Consider the following 13,389-nt stretch of genomic DNA (forward strand, 5'->3'; position numbering starts at 1 on the left):
ACACATTTTGTGACTTTCCTAAAGGTCACGGTTATCCAGGCACAGAGAAGCTGTGCCAAAGAAAAGCTGGAATGTGGGGGATTCAGAGGCAGGGGAAGAGGTGGCTCGCTAGAGCCCTGCCTGCTGCTGGCAGTGCTCCACCTCTTCTTGGTCCTGTGCATACTCCATGTGCCTGTGGGTGAGAGCACGTGGCAGGGTGAATGTGCACATGTGTGAATATGTCTGTGTGTGTGTGCTCTTATGCCAAAGGAGATGGCAACAGCACTGTGTGCAGTGGTGCCCAGGGGCGCATGTGTTTGCATTCTGTGTGCACCGGGGCATGCTTGCTCGTGTGTGCACGTGGATGCTGTAGCTAGCTAGTCCCTAGAGCCACTGGTCCCCTTCCTGCCTGACACAGGCTTCAGGATAGTGGAGGCTGACTCAGGGTGTGAAAGCCGCCCCAATGCGTCTTGGCTCAGGGGCTACAATGACCCTACATCACTGGCCATTTCTAGTCTCTCCACTTAGGGCAGCCCCTCACTCTCAGGTGTGTGTGTGGCAGGGGGACAGGGTAACCAGGTCTCTGCTCTTGGTAGAGGGGGCAACCAAATGACTGGAACCCAGGGCTGGGACAGGGGCATGGCTTGTCCCTCAGCTCCCAGACAGAGGGGTACAGGCAGGGTAGGGCTTCTTGACTTCAACCCCAGCTGCCCTCTGGGTAGGGAGTAGCAACACCAGCTGTATGCCTCCTCTCGAAATTCCAGGCCATGGACTGGGCTGATATGGACCCTTATTCCTACCCTCACTATTCAGAGCCAGACAAGGTTGGGGTCCTGGTTTTTCGCCACCACCTGGCCAGAGGGACAGTGGGAAGCTCTTTAACACAGGACTTTGGAATAAGAGCAGGGGCAATTGGCATTGGCATTGCCCCATAGCCTCTATGAGGATCTCCTGAGGAGGCCTGTACCCTGGCACCCTGTGGGCAGGGGCTGCCCAGGTTGCGAGGCTGAAGAGGAGCAGGGAGTCCAAAGTTGATAGTTCTGGCCCCCACCAGAGTCGGATAGTCAGAAAGGATAAAGTGTGAGCCTCCAAATCCAGAGACTGCAAAGCAGGCCAGAGCCTCAGTCCCCAACTCAGGTTGTACCTCTCACACAGGATCTGGGACTTATCTGCCCCCTTGCCTTGATGTCCTGCCCCAGGGCACTAAAGGCCAGCATTCCTATACCTTCATATTCTGACCAGCTGACGGAAGCCTGTGCCAACCCATCATAGAGCTCCAGCCAAGGTTCAGACTTTAGGCCGTACTCACATTACCAGGCCACCTCCCCCAAGAGAAGCCCTGACTCTGACAGGGACCCTCCCTTGGGGGCAACAAATGTTCCAGGCCCCCCTGCCATCTGTGGAACTGTTGGCCTGTTGTCAGTGTCGCTGGCCTCAGCCATCTGTATAGGGCCCAACATGGGGGAGGGCAAGCAGTCTTTTCCTCTGGAGCTAGGGGAGGGGGCTGTCCCCTCCCCCCTTCATGACTCACTCCAGGCTGTGTGGGTTATTACATTATGTTTGAAATTGCCATGGCAACCAGCTGGCAATCAAGGGTAATTGAGCTTGTCGCCAAAGCAACAGGGCAAAACCCACAGCAGCCACACTCTGTGTTTGCCCTTGGGGTACAGTAAAGGTCAGGCTAGACCAGGGCCAATGCCAGTCAAGGGGCTCTGGGGCTCTCTGGAAAGGATAGAATTGCCAAGGCCCATGGAATTCCAGTGTGCTGAGGTAGGGTGTGCCTTGGGAGTGCCAAGGGCCCCATCCCTGACCCCTGCCGTTCTCTCCACCATCCTATGCCTAAAATATGCCAAGGTGGACAAAGGAAGCAGAACCAGAACTTTTATGTGTTCACAGATGGTACTTGTAGATGGCCCATGGGCCCTCCTCCTCATACTCATGGCGGCTGAGCCACAGGCTCTGGAAGGAGTTCCGGGACGCCATGATGGAGCCTCCGAGCCAAGCAGCAACAGCACGGTGCGGAGAGCCCAGCACAGTGGCCCCAGGGCCCAGCTCCTGTCTCAGTCGCTCAGGAAAGCCACTCAACAGGGTGCTGCCACCGTCCAGCACCACATTGGCTAGCAGCTGCTCCCGCTGCTTGGCCTCCAGCCGGCTCATACTTAGGAGGGCCAGCTGTGGGAGGCCCGGCTGATTGAGGCCTAGCAGATTGGGCTGGAAAAGGGCCTCGGGGCAGCAGAAGCGCTCAGAGCCTAGCGTGATGACCTGCTTGTCGGGAAGCACAAAGTCCACCTGGGCCTGGGCCTGGGCCCGGGCCATCTCAGCCGTCATGTCCATGGCCACATAGCAGCAGGCCTCTTTAATCTGGTTGACTAGCCCTGCCTTGAGCGGTGAGTGGCCACTTGCCAGCAACAGCTGAGCCAGGTACTCTGTGAGGTCAGCACCGGCCACATCCAGCCGGTAGGTGTCAAGTGGGGCCAGATCCCCTGTGATGATGGGCGCCACATAGGAGGTGCCATGGCCACTGCCCAGCACCAGCCCAGTGGTTCGTCCATAAGCATAGAGTGCCAGCAGGGCCTGATGCACTGTCTGCATGGCTGGCACGTGGAACCGCTCAAAGAGTATTTCAGCTACCTTTTCTCGGTTTGTGCGTGGTGAGATGGGTGAGTCGGCCACAAGCACAGCCAGTTCCTCAGGCTGCACACCCAGCCTGCAATAAAACAGGTGCTGCCACAGCACCTCCAGTGCATCCCAGTCGGAGACCACTCCTCGATTCAGCACAGAGTAGGAGCCCTCTCGGTTCTCAGGCACCGCATACCTGGGCTGGCCCTGGACTGGGTGCTGCAGCAGCTGGACACGTGAGGGCACCACACCGAGGACATGGTCCTCTCCAGCCAGTCCACATTTGGTGAAGCCTGTGCCTGTATCAATCACCACGGCTGCCATGTCCTGGTAGGGGCCCAGTGAGTGGCGGCAGAGCACTGGGGACTGTACCGGTAGAGCATCCACGGTTGGGACCAGCTCATAGCAGGCCCCCTGGAGCAGGCCAAGGTGGGTGACCACTGGCGAGTGTGTAATGTCCTCAGCTGTCAGCTTGAACCGGGGGCCCTGGGGCTCATTGCCCACCATGGCCATGGGCAAGACCTTGCAACCAACGCTGGGTGTAGTGAATGTGATCAAGGAAAGCTGCTCCTCCTGCACCCTGGGGGAGCTGCCAGGCTGCCAGGATGCGAGCTGATGTGTGCTGGAGCTTTGAGCAGCACTAGCACCAACCTTTTCTCTGTTTGCATAGACACAAGTCTCTTCAGGGGCCAGGGGCACCTGATGTACTGCCGACCGGGTAGGCGGGCCTGAAGCCTCACCTTCCTGGCACAGGGTGGAGGCTTGACCAGGGTCCCTAGCGGTGGGGAGCCCTCTTGAGAAGGTGGGCTCGTAGGGGATGGGATGTTTTTGGGAGAGGGGAGGCTTCCCAGTGAAAGAAAGCTGCCTGGACATAGGGGTCCCAATGAAATGGGGCTGATCAGGAAGAGGGGGCTGCTTGGCAGAGGGGGCTGGCTCAGCTAAGGGTGGCTGTCCAGAAAGGTGGGTCTTCCTGGTGTGGAGACACTGCTCTGTGGAGGGAGGCTGACCGGTTGAAGGGGGCTGTCTTGAGAGGGGATACTGCTCAGCTAATGGGGGCTGACAAGCAAGGGGGGCCTTCCCAGTGCCTTTGACCTGAGGGTTGTCAGAGTGAGAGCTAATGACCCCTTTCTGAGTGTGGTGGCCTATATCCTCCTGGAGCACGGGTCTGGGCACCTCCTGGATTTTGGCTGATGGTACAGACTCTGGGGCCTGCTCTGAGTTTGCCCACTGCTGTTTCTTGGCCTGGACCATAGAGGTGTCCTGCACCTTGGGGGTCTCCAGCATCCAGATGGTGTGACTAGCCTCATTTTTTTCAGCAGCAGGTTGGGACCAGCTAGGATCATGGGCATGGCTCAGTGTCCTCTCTCCAAATTGGAGGGGCATTCCCAGTGGACCAGGCCCAGTGAGCATACCCATCCTGATAGGTGTCTCAGTACCAGGGGAACCCCGAGACTCCAAGTTGAGTCTGGCCTCTTTGGGAACGAGGGCCACCTCTCGGTAGCTTCCAGATGAAAGGCTGGAGGGCACAGGACTGGACACCATGGGCGCGGTGGACCAGAAGCTGGAGCGATTGCTGTCAGGAGAGAAGATGGGCATGGGCAACAGCCGGGTGGACAGCATATTTTCAGAGGCATAGAGGGATGGGTGGCTGGGCACGAGGCCCACGAGCACGGCCCGTGAGCCCATGGGGTCATGGCACAGCAGCCCCATCCTGGTGTTGCCTGTGGCCATATCAAACACCAGCACACGGTCTTCCACAGCATCCCGAAGCTGGCAGGTAGGGGCACTGGAGGGGGGTACCTGCATGGCTTCCCTGGGAGACTGTACTGAGGACTGCTTTTGGCTGTTTACTTGATAGGCAGACAGCGGCACATTGGAGCAGGTGTTGCTGCAAACATTGAGGGGCTGCTGACCTGGCTGAGAGCCACGGATATTGTGGTCAACCCTCTGGGACTTAGGGGTTCCTGGGGGCTCTGAGCCTGCTTTGGGGCTGCCTGGCCTGGAGGTACAGGCCAGGGGCTTCTCCACTTGGTGCTCAGGCAGCTTGGGTAACACTGGCCTTCTGGCAACCTCAAGCTCCTGGACCTGGGCTGGGAACTCTTCCAGAATGGGTACTGTGGTGGGAGGCTCATCCTGAGAATAGGAGTTCTCTTTGTTTTGGCAGGATGTGACTCCTTTGGAAGACTCTATGTGGATCGGCCATTGGTTGTCACATTTCTTGGCTAAGAGGTCTTGGGACATGCCCTTGGTGACAGTATTGGTATCAGTCAAGCGGTCAAGGTTGCAGGTGTAAGTTTCAACTGCTGCTGACGTTGGGGTTGTATCCAGAGCTGGAGTATTTGCCTGAGTTGGAGTTGGAGGAGCCTGAGCCAGACATGGGCACTTGCCCTGACCCTGATTTTGGGCTAGAGGTGGTAGAGGACCTTGGGTTGCAGCTGAGCCATCCTCCCCTGAAAGAAAATAGGGTAGCCATCGGCTCTTCCTAATGCCCAACGGGGCTATCTGGTCAGGGCTGCAGGGGCCTTTGCCCCAGCCCACTAGGACCTTAGCTGGAGCCTTGCCCTCCCCCGAAACCTGCACCTGAAGCCGGGAGCAGCAGAGTCCATGCTGGGCCATGTCACTGGTACCATCACCACGCGTGCACACGGGTAGGGTCAGGGTCCTGTTCTCCATGACGAGATGAGTTTGAGCTCCCACGATGGGGCTTGGAAACGGGCTAGTGGAGGAGAGTCTTAGGACATCCTGGGAGGCCCGCTCACAGCCACATTGGGAGCTAACCTCAGCAGTGTCCCGGAGATGCTGGTGATTGGGCTCAGGGGTGTGGGCCTGGGAGGCTGGGCCATAGGCCCCATTGGTGATGGCCTCGGTGGACAATGACACCCCCTGCCTCAAGTATATAGATCCTGAGTTTATCCATGTTCCCTGGGACCCTCTAAGGCCACCCCCCAGCTGCTGGCTGCCAGCCAAGGGGTGGCCCTGGGGGCCCGATGGATCAGGGCCCCCCACTTTCTTGGTGACTTCCATAGTCCTGCTCCATGCCCTAGGTGCCCTGCCCCCACTTTGTTGCCATGGCAACTCCACACATCACAGCCCCCAGTGACCTGGGGGAGGGTGAGAGAGTGTGGGAAACCAGGGGCCCCGCCCCCCTAAGGAATGGGGGCCTGCCCAGGGAATCTTGGGAGACAGAAAGGCCAAGGCACCCTGGTGAAGTCTGCCAGCCCTAGATTGGCCTCCTCTTTCCTTGCCAGCCAGGTGACCATCTGCCCAGGCCAGCCCTAGAGTGAGGGTAGTGCTCCTAGAGATGGGAGCATGTATAAGGCCAAGGGAGAAAGGTAGGCAGGGGCAATGCTGAGGAAACCCCTGGGTTCTCAGTTTACCACAGATGCCAGACTTGGCTCTTTCTCCCCATTGCCCATCTGGCAACTTGAGACTTAAGCCCTGACCCAGGAAGGAAGTCCCAAGTGTGTGACATGAGGCCCTTGTCGGAAGGGCAAAGCCTTTTCACATCTCAGTCCTGAGGAGCAGAAGGGGGTGAGGGGCCCAGGCTCAGGCCCTAACTCCCTTCCCCCATGTTCCCCAGCTCCCGATCCAGGGACACCAGCTCCTTGGCAGTCTTTCTGCTCCAGATGGTTCTCCTCTGCCTGTGCCTCAGAGAGCCCCCTCCCCAGAGCCACATGTCCTTGAGGCCCAGGACCAGTATCCCACAGAGGCGGGGATGGGGACGACATGGGCGGGGGTAGACCTCTGCTCAGAATCCTCGAGTCAGAATGTTCTAGCTCTTGTAACATTGTGCCAACTTCACCTTGGCCAGAAGGAGGGCAGAGCACAGGGTAGAGGGCTAGGTCATGGTAGATGCCAGGTGGCCAAGTAGCAATTACAGGATGAGGCAGAGTAGGGACACAGCGCTTAAAGGGCTGTCCAGGCAGTGGGCACAGGGCTGGTTACACAGTGGGCATATGGTGGTTGCAGGACTGGGTACACAGGTGCATATACAGTGAGGTCAAAGCACTGGACTTGGGTAGGAACACAGGAAAGTAAGATATCAGACCAGGTGAGCAGTTCCAACCTTTTCTTAGATGGGCAAGCAGAGGGTCAGGAGTGGCAGGACCTGCCTGGACTACCAGCCCAGGCCCAGATGTGCCGTGCCACAGAAGACAGGCCTCTTTGGGGAACCACCCATTGCCACAGGCCTGGGTCTAGAGGTTCTGTTGAGGGGGGGGGGTGGTCAGACCCTCCTCCCTCTCCCAGCTAGGAGCTCCGGGCCTCCTCCCTCTGTCCCCCATGGCTAGCCTTTCAGGCCTCAGTCTTTCCACCCAGGAAACAGGTTCATGGCAAATGCAGCTGTAGGCTTGTCCTCTGAAGCAATGTGTTTTCACAGAAGTTAAAAATAGTACTTACAGTTGGCCGTGGGGTGTGAAGTGATGTGACTAGGGACCAAGGCTAGCGCTGCGCTTCATCTGCACCTTCCTGACTCCGCACTGGGCAAAGCCTGACTCAGCCCTGTCTCAGGCCTCCTGGGCCCCTCCCCCCTTCTCCAGATGCTGCCTTCCCTTAGGAATGGGGACAGATGTTTCTGGATACTGTTGCTCACCGCATGCTATGGCCAAGGAAGGTAGCAGAGCCCAAGGGTCTGCGGCCTGCCCGTTTGTGTGCATTCACACACACATACTTGCTGAACACTGTTAACTTTATTAATCTCTGGCCCCTAGCAAACTGTTGGTGATTTTTACTTTGTTTTTCCTCACAGAAGAGATACTAGTAGCAGCCTCTGGTGCCTGTGCAGCCCCTGAGCTGGGCTGCACCTGGGAAGACTGGGGAGGCATGGAGGGAGGGCCTGAAAGCCACTGCCTGGCAGACCACTGAACCATCCCCTACCTCCTGCAGAAGTGAGGCATAATTCTCTTTGCCCGGGGCTGGCCTGAAAAGGGTGTGGCCCATAAAGGAAGGAGCAAAGAAGGCAGTCTGGAGAGTGGAGAAGGCTCTTCCCACCTGAGAAGCTAACACCCCTTATAGCAATAAGAACCGTGACTGCTATCAGCTGGGCCCTTCCTCTGTGTCCTGCAGTACTGAGTACTGTAACTCTGCCTCACAGCACTTCAAAGGGCTAGGTGCTGGCATCCCTATTTTACGAATGAGGAAATCAAGGCCCAGAGAGGAGAGAGAAGTCACAGCTAGTGAGTTGTAGAGCCAGAATCTGAAACCAGACTACCAGGCTCTGGACCTATGGTGCCACCACTGGGTGCCAACATGCCTCCCTTCTGAGTGCTGCAGCCCCAAGCCCCCACTCAAGCTATATCCCACGTGTGGACCTCCCGCCTCCCAATAGCTTAGCAGGTGGCTCAGGCCTGGGAGGGGGCACTTTTCCTGTCCATACCACTGAGCCAGTGCCCTCCAGGAACTCAGAGGTGCTCAGTAAGGGCTAGTTACATACCCTGTTGGAGCAGGCTGAGTCCTTTCTTCTCATAATTCTTGGCTGGCCAAAGCCCACTTCATTCCACCCAGCTGAGGGGAGGGGCAGCAGGGCAGTTAGAGAGGCTCCCAGGCTGCTCCCTTTCTACCCAGCACCCTGTCCCAGATCAGGCAAGGACATTGCCCCTGTACCCCTCCCCCCAACATGTTTTTAAATAGTCTCTCACCAGGAAGAAGGGCATCCAATTCTATTTCTGATTCAGTGAGGAGGGCCAACATGTTACCATGGCAACTTGGAGAGCCCCTCCCCCTGGGCTGAGCCCATTCCCCAGACTGAGGGCTGTCTGGGATGGAGGGGCCAACAAGAAACTAGAAAGAGCTTGGTCTGAGGGTTAGGCCATCAGAGGCTCCTCTGTGATGGCAGGTTCCAGCACTGCCTCCCTTCACACTTCATCTGACCCCCTCTGGGCGGGCTTGGGGGGAAGGTCCCAACCCCTGTGGAGTCAGATTTGAGGAGATGGGGACAGTTACTTCACTCTGAGAAACGCTCTTTCCCAGTGGAAAAGGATAAGGCTGGAATCCTCCCACCAAGGAGGCTTTGAGGACGGTCGGTAGGAAGGGCAGCAGGAGGAGAGGCACAGAAAGGCTCCATTCTACCAAGAGCTCCGTGACCAAGTTTCCCAGACCTGATTATCCAAAGTGGCTCCCCTCTGCTGTGTTCTCAGGGGTCAGCTCTGTCAAGTCCCTGGCTCTGCACTCTTCCAATCTACCCACCTTCCCCTCCCTGTACTCTGGGAAGACTCTGAACATCTCCAAATATCTAGGATCAAAAGGAGTCTTAAAAGGCTTCCAATGCAGGAGTTCCCGTGTGTGGTTCAGTGGTAACAAACCAGACTAGTATCCATGAGGACTCGCGTTCGATCCCTGGCCTCAGTCAGTGGGTTAAGGATCCAGCATTGCCATGAGCTGCAGTGTAGGTTGCAGATACTGCTCAAATCCGGTGTTGCTGTGGCTGTGGCTGTCATCTGTAGTTTCAATTCGAGTCCTAGCCTGGGAACTTCCATATGCTGAGGTTCAGCCTTAAAAAAAGTGTCCCTGGAGTTCCCGTCGTGGCACAGTGGTTAATGAATCCGACTAGGAACCATGAGGCGGATCTCTGGCCTTGCTGAGTGGGTTAAGGATCCAGCGTTGCCGTGAGCTGTGGTGTGGTTTGCAGATGCGGCTCGGATCTGGTGTGGCTGTGGCTGTGGGCTGTGGCTGTGGCTGTGGCCGGCAACTACAGCTCCGATTAGACCCCTAGCCTGGGAACCTCCATATGCCACAGGAAGCGGCCCTACAAAAGGAAAAAAGCCAAAAAAAAAAAGAAAGAAAGAAAGAAAGGAAAAAAGGCTCCCAATGCAGCCAATCACTTGATAGTGGAGCGAAAATCAGTGCCTGTTTCCTAGAGGTTCATTCCTGTCTACTGTCCAGGGGCTTCTGTCCCAGAGCCTGCATTTAAATTTGGGGAGGGAAGGCACTCCAGGTAGGAGCACAGCCAGGGAAAAGGCAGGCTTCCGAGATCTTGTGATCAGCCCTCTCTGGGTCCTGATGGGAAACCAAAGCCCCCCAGAAGGAAGGCTGCACCCTCTATACACAGCACTCCGTTTACCTCTCCTCCCTATAAATCCTAACTTCCTGATTCCCTGGAAGTCTCTCCTGGCCAGGGTGCACCTACTCCATGGAGGCCGCACCATGTTTAAAGGAGCTGGTACCTTCTCCCTGTCCTCATGCCTGATCCCAAAGGAAAGCAGTCATGGTGCTGAGAACCCCAGTCTAGAGGAAGCTGGGGGAAGATGAGGGTGATAATCCACTCCTCTGGGACTGAAAGGCAGAACCCAAGAGTGCAGGAGGACGTGGCTTTTGAGCTCTAAGGCACAGGGAAATTTAAATAGCAGATGTTTAAACAACCTTCCCTGCAAGCCATGGTGCAGTGACCCCTCAGCTGTGATGTGTTACAGCTTAAAAATAGCCCACAATGAAGTGCTCTGAGCTCCAATTGACTCAAGCTTACGTAACTCTGCGTGAAAGATGGCCAGCTACACCAGCCGGGGGGGAGGACAACAGCACAGCCACCCTGGCTTAGGCTGGCTTCGGGGCTGGGGTGAGCGCCTCACCCCCCTGGGAGCAGCCCCTCATCCAGGAGCTCGCAGGGGGTGGAAGAGGAATTGCTGCCAGAAGTACAAACGCCTTCATGACTGCTGAGAAGAGACCTCCAACCACACCTGCGAAGGGGATGTGAGGAGAGCTGCCCTCCCTCAGGGTCCCCGAGGAACCTAGGCCCAGGGGAGGGTAGGGGTGACTTTAAGGACATATGGGTGGATCCAAGAGACCAGGGCAGGAGCCCATATGGGCAGAGTGAATGGGGCCACACGACGAATTCCCTTCCCCCTTTGAAGAGGGGGGTTCCGAGCTTGAAGAAATATATCAGCAGGACTGGTGTCTGGACAAAGCTATCCCTACCAGAGAGCCCAGTGGTGGAGCTGACTCTTTTTTCTTTTTTTTTTTTCTTTTTTTTTTTTTCCGTCCTTTTAGGGCCACACTCGAGGCTATGGAGGTTCCCAGGCTAGGGGTCCAATCAGAGCTGTAGCCACTGGCCTACACTACAGCCACAGCAATGCCAGATCCAAGCTGCATCTGCAACCTACACCACAGCTCATGGCAACACCGGATCCTTAACCCACTGAGCAAGGATAGGAATCGAACCCACAACCTCGTGGTTCCTAGTCAGATTCATTCTGCTGTGCCACGATGGGAACTCCTGGAGCTGACTCTTTTAGGGCTTCTAAGTCTCCATGGTCCAGTCTGCAGAGGGGGGACCTGTGACATGAGGGAGGGAGCTCTGACTTCAAAGCTGATTGAGTCATGTGATCTTGGCCACCAGTTACTTTTCTATTTTTTTGCCACGCCCACAGCAGGGCCAGGGATCAAACCTGCACCACAGCAGTGACTCAAGCTGCTGTAGTGACAATGCTAGATCCTTAACTCTCTGCACCACAAGGGAACTCCAGCCACCAGTTACTTTTGAGTTCCCCACATTCCCTGATGCATTCCCAAGACCACAAGTGTGCAAGTGGCTCAAGTGACATAAAAGGGAATGGACTGGACAGAGGGCAAGGATGTCCCTGGATCCTGTGCTCCCTCTGCCTCTGCCCATGCTGAGCCCAAGGGATTCAGCAACTTCCCTCCGCTCCTACAACCTGAGCTCAAAATAGGAACAACATGGGGCTGGCTCTGAGTACTCACAGAGCATCAGTGAGACTAGTGAGGGCCAAATACGAGGGCCCTTGTGCCACCTGCCCAGAAAAAACTGGCCGTCAAGGCACTAGTGCCCCTGCTTCCAAGGTCATGGCTGCCGGATGGGTAGAGCAGAAGTTGTAGGGAAACAGGTAGCTTTGGAGGGGCAGGAGCTGGTTCTGGGCTCCTCAACCTACCAAGCAAGGGGAGAGCTTGCTCCTGTTGCCCACCCGCCTCTCCAGGGCAGGCCAACAGTCCCTGCTAAGCCTGGCCTAAACATCCTGGGACCAGGGACAGAGGATGCTCAGGGCACTGAAGGAATAGACAGCAAGACGCAGAGGCCATGGGGAGGCTCAGGGGCAGAGCCATCCCTCCTTATAGAGGCTGGGGTTGTGAGTTCCTATTGGGATGGACTGATGGGAATGGGGTTTCTGGAGGAACAGTTCGTTTCTTTCTTTCTTTCTTTCTTTCTTTCTTTCTTTCTTTCTTTCTTTCTTTCTTTCTTTCTTTCTTTCTTTCTTTCTTTCTTTCTTTCTTTCTTTCTTTCTTTTTTTAATGGCTGCACTGACAGCATGTGGAGGTTCTCAGGCCAGGGATTGAATCCGAGCTGCAGCTGTGACCTATGTTGCCCCTGTGATGACACCAGATCCTTTAACACACTGCGCAGGGCTGGAGATTAACCTGTGCCTCCACAGTGACCCGAGCTGCTGCAGTTATTCTTAACCCACTATACCATGGTGGGAACTCCAGAAAAGTTGTTTCTGAGAGTGTCCAAGGGTGTCATTGCAAGGTGGCTGGGACCAGTGCCACATCTCTGGACTGAACTGGGTCAGGCAGGTTCTGCCACCCACTGGGCACCTGCTGCCTAGCTTTGAGCCAAGGACTGCCACCAGGGGAGGACAAGTGTGAAGGTTATTCTCCAGGTCACCATCTTTAGACCCGAAGAATGCAGCCTACCCAGGGGGCCACCATAAGCCAGAGATGAGCATGCGAGCTCTCTTGGAATCTATGATCATTGGGCTAAAAACCTCAACTGGAACAAGCCCCAAAAGAATGGAGGGAGAGACTGAGGCTCATCCGGTCCCCTTGTGCCAGATGGGAAATGCTGGGAGTGGTTCACCAAGTCATCTAGGCCAGTGTAGCACCACTTCCCAGCTGGTTGGACTCTCACATGGGAAGAGCAGAGGCTCTGGATAAAGAGATGCTTGGTTCCTGGTGTCTTCATGGAGGAGAGCTGTTCAGCCTAGTGTGGAGTAAAAGGTATTTTTCATCAGAGCCTGGCAGGTCCCAGATCAGTGCTCAGCTACTGATTCCTGGGGCTGCCTCTCTCCAGACAGAGCGAATAAGTGCAAGAGACACAACCCAGGCTTTCCTAAGCCTCAGACACTCACAGCGGCGCCCATGTCCCTCAGCCCCATCCGGCACTGGGGAGTCCTGCTCTCTTCTACAGTTGCAGGGAGTTAGTTCATGAAACAGTACTATAGGTGGACCTGGGATATCATGGGCTGCACTGAGGGAATGACTGATGAAGCTGCTGTTCCAGACAGGTGTCAGAGTTTGAAATGGGGCTATGTCTGCAGCCCTCAGGTGTGACCCCAGAGAGCTTTTGGATCCCTGAGGAAATTCTCTGAAAGGCTGGGCCTTCTGCATAAGATGAATCTCAGACCAGACTCCTGGGCCCCCATCAAAGCAGGTCAGTGTACCCCATAATGCTCTCCTGGTGCCAGACAGCAGTGACACCAATGGGCAATCAGGAGGGTGTGAGTCATCTGGTGCTTCCTCAGCCCCAGCTCCCATCCTGAACTTCCCTCAGCCTTTATTGGCACCTGCTTGACCCCAGCCCTACTGAGCTGTGATGGAGGGAGATGAGGCAGAAGAGCTGATACCCGCTCTGCACAGCTCACGATGGGAAGGCTGGACTCCCTAAGCCCTGGGAGAAATCCGTGTTCACCCTATCCCACCCTAGTGGCAGGCCCAGGCTCACCATGGCCACCAGCAACCTTCTCCTTGCTCCGGCCACTACTCAGGCCTCCCCGAAGGGAAAGGCAGCCCAGCCTTCACTAGCCCTGGAAGCCTCTCAGAAAACTCCTGGTGCCCCCAGCTCATCTG

At 56.2% G+C, this 13,389-nt stretch overlaps 1 protein-coding gene across 1 annotated transcript; it reads right to left on the reverse strand.

The window, feature by feature from the left end:
* Window positions 1-1,869: 1,869 nt before the first annotated feature.
* Window positions 1,870-5,622, reverse strand: LOC125110542 (uncharacterized). Its single transcript, XM_047751857.1, has 2 exons — window positions 3,582-5,622; window positions 1,870-3,527 (listed from the first exon to the last, which is right to left on the reverse strand). Exons 1-2 carry the CDS (start codon window positions 5,620-5,622, stop codon window positions 1,870-1,872), a joined length of 3,699 nt encoding a protein of 1,232 aa, XP_047607813.1.
* Window positions 5,623-13,389: the final 7,767 nt, after the last annotated feature.

This window comes from Phacochoerus africanus, chromosome 1 (assembly GCF_016906955.1).
Source record: "Phacochoerus africanus isolate WHEZ1 chromosome 1, ROS_Pafr_v1, whole genome shotgun sequence".
Lineage (NCBI taxonomy): Eukaryota > Metazoa > Chordata > Mammalia > Artiodactyla > Suidae > Phacochoerus > Phacochoerus africanus.